Source organism: Corvus brachyrhynchos, unplaced genomic scaffold (assembly GCF_000691975.1).
Source record: "Corvus brachyrhynchos isolate BGI_N302 unplaced genomic scaffold, ASM69197v1 scaffold245, whole genome shotgun sequence".
NCBI lineage: Eukaryota > Metazoa > Chordata > Aves > Passeriformes > Corvidae > Corvus > Corvus brachyrhynchos.
In genome coordinates, this window is record NW_008238988.1 from 5,930,647 (window position 1) to 5,937,299 (window position 6,653).

Below are 6,653 nucleotides of genomic sequence, written 5' to 3' on the forward strand. Positions count from 1 at the left end.
AGGGCGGCGGGGCCGCCCCGGCCATGGAGCGCTACGAGAAACTGAGCAAGGTCGGGGAGGGCTCCTACGGCGTCGTCTTCAAGTGCCGCAATAAGGACACGGGGCAGATCGTGGCCATCAAGAAGTTCCTGGAGTCCGAGGAAGACCCGGTGATCCGGAAGATCGCCCTGAGGGAGATCCGCATGCTCAAGGTGGGCGGCTGCGGCGGGACGGACCCCGCTGCCGGCACGGGCTGTGCCCGCCATGGCGAGCCCCGGCGCGGGGCGGCGAGCCCTGAGGGAGCTGCCGGAGACGGGGCGTGAGGGGACAGGGAGTGAGGACATCCATGAAGGGACACCGTGAGTCTACGAGGTGTGAGGGCAGCAGTGAGGGGACAGAGTGTCGTGAGGGGACGGGGTGTGAGGGCAGCCGTGAAGAGACGGGGCGTGAGGGCATCTGTGAGGTGATGGGGTGTCGTGAGGGGGTAAACAAAGAGGCGGGTGTGAAGAAGCATCATAAAGTGCCCAGGTCAGTCAGTTCCTCTGGGAGAAAGCCGATGCCAGGGAATGTCCGACCCGCTTGTGCAGGGATGGTGATGCCAGGTGATCCTGCCCAGGCCAGGCAGGTGCGGGTGGGAGCTGGGACACGGCAATGAGCTGGGACACGGCAATGAGCTGGGACACGGCAATGAGCTGGGACACAGCAATGAGGTGGGACACGGCAGTGAGCAGCCGCCAGGTGCCTGCGGGCTTCTGCAGGAGGAGCATCAGCACGGTCAGTCACGGTGTGCCCTGCACAGAGGGATTGATCCAGGCTCCGTCCCCCATGGAGGCAGTGATGGCCTGGCCGGTGTGGGCACAGCTCTGCCCTTGGTGTATGTCACAGACCCCTCTGCGTCCAGGAGATTCCCAGAGCGGTTGGAGGCGGTATAAAATACATGGATAAAAAGTGAGGCTGGACAGCATGAGGAGGGGGACAGCCAGGGGACCCAGCTCTCCCTGCTCCCCCTGTTGATAAATCTGCCCCAGTTCCTCCTTATAGTGCCCTTTCTGAGCCCCTGGTTGTGCTGTGGATCCAGCTGTGGATTGAATGCCAGGGGCTGTGTAGGGTCCAGTATTCACACGCGGAAGCGACAGCAGAACTGGCACCAGTGAGCCCAGGCAGTGCCTTGTCTTTGCTGATCCTTTCCTGACTTCTCTGTGAGAGTTCATCCTCACACAGCAATGGGTCACTCCTTCAGCCTCTGGCTTTATTTTCCCAATGACATAAACACACGGGAGCATCTGCAGTGAGTCACACCCCAGGTCTATCAAGCACGAAGAGATGGGAAGAGACCCGGGAGAAAGGGGAAGAGGATCGGGTAAGGTGTCCTTTCACACTCCCAGCTTCTGGGCAAGGATTCTGCAGCCAAAGGTTGTGCCCGTTGCTTCACGCTTAGAGACATTTGCAGACTGCTGGGACTCTGTCCCATCTCTTTTGGATCTCGTGTGTTCATTTGGTCTCCATAGTTTCCTGAGGCTTTAGAAATGTGTTGTGTTAAAAAAAAATATTTCCTTTTATTTGTTACAAACTTGCTGCTGGGGGATGGCAGACAGTACCCTCAGCTGTGTGTTCCAAGAAATGGGAGCTGTTCCCTTTGCACTTTTTCCAGGGTGCTTGTGATTTGTACACCTGCTATCCTAGGAAAACAATCATCTAGGAAAAAAACATAATTAATTTTCGGTTAGATTTTGGGGAGCAGCAACCTAAATTTTTCTCCTATCCAAAGTAAACAGAGGACATGTAGCTGCATCATTTCAGTAAACAGTGTTAGAGAGACATTAAGATTTAAGTGGTATTAAAAATCTGAAAAAGAAAATAATAATTGCAGAAGTCCCTTGTAAAGCCGATGGGAACTGCATTGTCCTTAAGGATCCAAAGCCACTGCAGCCAGGCACAGCAGGATCTGTGTTGGGGCACTGTTGATTTTGACAAGTGCAGACCTGCTTGGCTCTTTTCAGCTTTTTCTCTGTAAATAGTAACAGGTTTTTTGTTTGTTTGTTGAGGCACTTCCTAGCTTAGGTAACTCCTGTTTGTCAGAGATGGAGTGAGATTGTGTTTCATCAGTAAAAAATGATGGGCCTGCTAAATCATTTTTCTGCACAGTAAACACCTTGCAGACAGAGGGATTTTTGTGGCCAGGAGCCAAGGGAGGTGGGGGTGAGATTTTGCAGAGTCTTAAAACCATAGAATCCCAGAATGGTTTGGGTTGGAAGGGATTCCAAAGACCATCACATCCCACCTCCTGCCATGGGCAGGGACACCTTCCACTATCCCAGGTTGCTCCAAGCCCGTCCAACCTTGGGATTCCCTTCCAGGGATCCAGGGGCAGCCCCAGCTTCTCTGGGCACCCTGTGCCAGGGCCTCAGCACCCTCACAGCCGGCAACCCTACATTCCTTCCCAGTATCCAAGAACAAGGGTAAATGGCTTCCCACTGCCAGAGGGCAGGGTTAGATGAAATGCTGGGAAGAGCTTGTTGCCCACCCATTTAGGTCAGCCCCCAAAATAAGTACACAGAGGCTGAGCTGCAGCTGAGCTGTGCTTCACCTCGTGCTGTGCTTGTAGAAAGGGTTCATCTTAAGGAATTGTGACCCTGCAGGAAAAATCTGTCCCCCACACCTTCACCCTGTGCAGTTCCTGACCAGTCCACTCCCTGTGTGTTGCAGCAACTCAAACACCCCAACCTGGTGAACCTGCTGGAGGTGTTCAGGAGGAAGCGGAGGCTGCACCTGGTGTTCGAGTTCTGCGAGCACACGGTGCTGCATGAGCTGGACAAGCACCCCCGCGGGTGAGTGGCCCCTCTCCCCTGGCAGCTCTGAGCACAGGGGCCGGGGTGTCCGTGTCGTTGCTGCCCTGTGGCTTTTCAGAGGAATTTCATTAATTACAGGAGAGGTTTCTCAGCCCAGTGCCCAGGACTGTCTCTGTTACTGTGGTTTGACAGTGACATCCACAGGAATGGCGTAGGAGCTTTGTTCCCTGACAGTCCTGCTCACCACGGAGACGGGAGTGCTGAGCTGAGCATTTGGGAGAGCTGTGGCTGCCGGGGCAGCAGCGAACCCCAGGGCTTGGGAGCAGCTTGTGTCCTGCTCCTTCCACTGCTCGCATCACTGTGGGCACTGGGGCAGGGTCACTGGGCACCCAAATACAGAATCAGAGACTCGTAAAGTTGTTTATGTTGGAAAAGCCCTCTGAGACCATTGAGTCCAGCTGTTAATCCAGCACTGCCATGTTCACCTCTAAACTATTTTCCCCAAGTGCCACATCTACACTTTTGAACACTTTCAGCCCTCCAGAGTGAGGAGGAGTTCCCAGGAGCTGTGCCTCCTCTCTGCAAAAATTCTTTTTCAAACAGGTGCTTGCACCAAGCGTGAGCTACACACAGGGTTTGTTCTGTAACACCTGGTAAAGGACACTCCCACTAAATACATTGTCCCTCATTATCCACGGTGCCTTGGTGCTGTGGAAATGCTAAGCAGAAGCCCATAAATCACTTCACAGGCCTGGGGCTAAGTGAATTGCTTGCAGGAGACTGGTTGGGGCTTCAGTAAAAAGAGCCTGTTATTTTTTCCCTCTGTCCCGGATGAGGAGCTCCCGGAGAATGGAGCTGCTGGTAGCACGTGGCTTTGTGAGCTCTGAGCAGCTGTCACCCCACTCTGAACCTGTTCACCTGGAATCTGAAGAGGGGGTGGATAACTCTCTTTGAAGGAAATGCTTCCCATTTGCTTACTGTTCATCAGAACAACTCCAGTGTGAAGGAGCATGTGACAGCTGGCTGCATGCTTTGCTTTTCAGCTTTGCTAGGGCAGATGGTCAAGTCTTTGTGGTCAGGTTAAGATGGGTGGGCACGTGCTGTTTCCAGCTCATTTGACCAACTCTATCCCCTTTTCAAGCTGTCAAAGCAGCACTCCCATCATTCTGGGATGTTTCTGGAAGGAATCTCTAGTGTTGCCACAGCAGTGTCAGCAGAGTGTCAGCGTCCCACTGACAGGAGAAAGTGAAAGCCAGGCTTGAAAGAAAAACCCAGGCATGCATTGTTTTGGTTTATTTTTTTGGGTAGTATTTTTTTCTTTATTAGGAATCAGAAGCTTTTCAGAATTAAACACATGAAATAAAATCGTGTTTGAGTTTGAAAATGCCAAGATTGTCACCTCTGCCTTTCCTGAGGTTGTTGAAGATCATTACAGACAGCCAAGGAAGTTTAAGGACTGTTGCCCAGTAACTGAAAGAAAGGAGAGGAGGGACCTGGGAAGTGCTTCCAGCCGTGGGAGGGAAGGAGGGGGATCCAGACCAAAGCAGAGCTTTTATACTCTTGTCTGAACACCCTTCCCTGGCCCATTTTTCACCTCTCCGCTCTGGACAATCAGTGCCACGGCAGCATTCCATGTGTCTATACCATGGATACTCCAACAGTTCCAGCCCTGAGAGTTGCTGAGGGAGAAATGCCTGCTGGCATTTCAGGACTGCCAGGAATGGTGGATGCTAAACACAGCCGTAGGACAGGATCTGATACGGACTCACTTTGCTGTGTGGTCACAGTGGCAGCCCTGGCTGGCTGTGACAGTGGTACCAGACACAGTCACCCTTCAGCTGCCATAAATCCTCGTGCCTTGTTGCACTGACCAGCTTTGGAAGTGTTTCCTGACTTGCCTGATGGTTTTGCTGAGAGATCCCTGTGCAATGTCAGCGCTCATTTCCCCTGCAATAATGGAGTTATTATTAATGGCCAAAATACAGCTGTGTTTTTTCCAACAGGGTGCCAGAGTACCTGGTGAAGAGCATAACCTGGCAGACCCTGCAGGCTGTGAACTTCTGCCATAAACACAATGTGAGTCCCCTGACCAGCACAAACGATTGCTGGAACGTGGCCTTGGAGGAGAGGGGGGTTCTGTTGGCACTTTCCTGATTCCAGAGCTTTCATGGGATGGAGTCAGGGGGATTTTCCTGTTTTCAACAGGAAACACATCTGAAACATTGGTGTATACCCACAACAGCTGCCTTCACTGTCACACAGGCCCCTTGGGCTGGCTGTCAAGGAATGACTTGCTCTAATGACCTTAGACAAGCTTCCAGGAGGAATGGGAATGTATCCTTGTGTGATCCCTGGGCCCTGCACTACCGCTGACCTTTAGGAACCTGCCTTACCAGCTCATCAGCTGGGACCTGAGCAAACTGCTGCTGATTTCACAGGAAGTCCTTCAGCTTGCTGTCGTGGGGTTGAATCGTGGCACCAGTGAAAAGATTTCAAAACTTAGACACAGTAAGCCCATATTACAACCCCTCTTCTGCTCTCTGGAGGGAGACACGAGTTGTGTACATGACAGATGCTTTAGTGGGAACATTTTCAGAAGCAGGGAAGGAGAAGGAGCCTTTTGGAGAAGCTCTTTAGGCAAACTTAGCTATAATTGTCTTTGGTTTTGTTCATCTGCCAACATTTGAGATTTAAGAGTGGAGGAGGAGATGGCCCTGGAATGGATGTTTTGTCTTTGCTGAAAGAATTATGTCCAGTTGAGCAACAGGAACTTGGCCACAGGTCTCTCCTGCTCCCAAGATTTGTTAGTTTGCATCTTTTTTCTGTTCCCCTGCTCAGTCTGAAGATTTAATGGAGTTTGAGGGCAGAGGGAACAATGAGATGCTGCAGCCTGACCTGCTGTAGATCACAGGTAATGAGGTTTTATGCAGCTGCCCTTTCTGGAACTCCGTGACAGTGATTTAGTAAGCAGCACTGCAGTCCTCAGGAGGAGACACAATAATTCACCACCAGCTTGGTGAGGAATGTCCAAGGTGTTTGCTCTGAGGTGATGATGGGAGAGGGACAACGAGTGAGACCCCAGTGAGTTGAGTAGAGCAAAAGAAATAAAGGTCTTTGTTAGTTTGATCAGCAGAAATTCTTTGCCAAGCCGAAATTCGGTTGTTGTGAAGGACAAGATCACCTCCAAAGAGTCACAGAATTGCTGATGTTGGAAGGGGCCTCTGGAGATCTTCTCATCCAACCCTCCCAGTCAGGCTGGCTCAGCTAGAACAGGCTGTTCAGAAAATTTTCCAGTCAGGATTTCAGTATCTCCAAGGCTGGAGGCTCCACAGACTCTGGACAATCTGTTTGGGTGTCTGGCCATGCTCTCAGTAAAAAAAGATAAAATAAATTGGTTAGGTTTAAATGGAATTTCCTGTGTGTTCAGTTTGTGCCCAAGGGCTCTGTCCTTTCACTGCACCACCAAGAACAGCCTGGCTCAGCCTTTACTCCTTCCCATCAGGTATTAATGCACACTGAAGGGTTTCCCCTGGAGCCTTTTCTCGATGGTCCCAGCTCCCTCATCCTCTCCTTGGATGTCAGACACCCCAATCCATTAAATTTCAGTGGCCTTCACCAGTCACATCTTCCGTCTATTGAGGAATCCAAAGCTGGACACAGGTCTGGGTGTCTCTCACCTGTGCTGAGCAGAGCTCTTGCTGAGCTTTGCCAGCAAAATCATTCACCAGGAGCTTCCCACGGGGTTCAGGGAGCTGACTCTGTGTTGTCCAGGTGATAGAGAGCTGGCAGCTGAAGCTGGGAGCCTGCATAGTGTCTCTTCCCAAAGGTGGGCTATGCACAGGTCATTGTCCTGCTGTTCAGAAATCCTTCCATCTGCTCTTTCAG

The 6,653-nt window shown here is 51.6% G+C and overlaps 1 protein-coding gene across 2 annotated transcripts in view; it reads left to right on the top strand.

The window, feature by feature from the left end:
- The first annotated feature begins 6 nt into the window (after positions 1–6).
- Positions 7–6,653, top strand: part of CDKL1 (cyclin dependent kinase like 1) — a 12,600-nt gene continuing 5,953 nt past the window's right edge. For both annotated transcript variants that reach the window (XM_017738919.1, XM_008637323.2), the window contains exons 1-3: positions 7–191; positions 2,686–2,807; positions 4,772–4,844. In XM_017738919.1, coding sequence (XP_017594408.1) covers positions 24–191; positions 2,686–2,807; positions 4,772–4,844 — 363 coding nt within the window. In that variant the 5' untranslated portion in view covers positions 7–23. The remainder of the gene's footprint in view (positions 192–2,685; positions 2,808–4,771; positions 4,845–6,653) is intronic.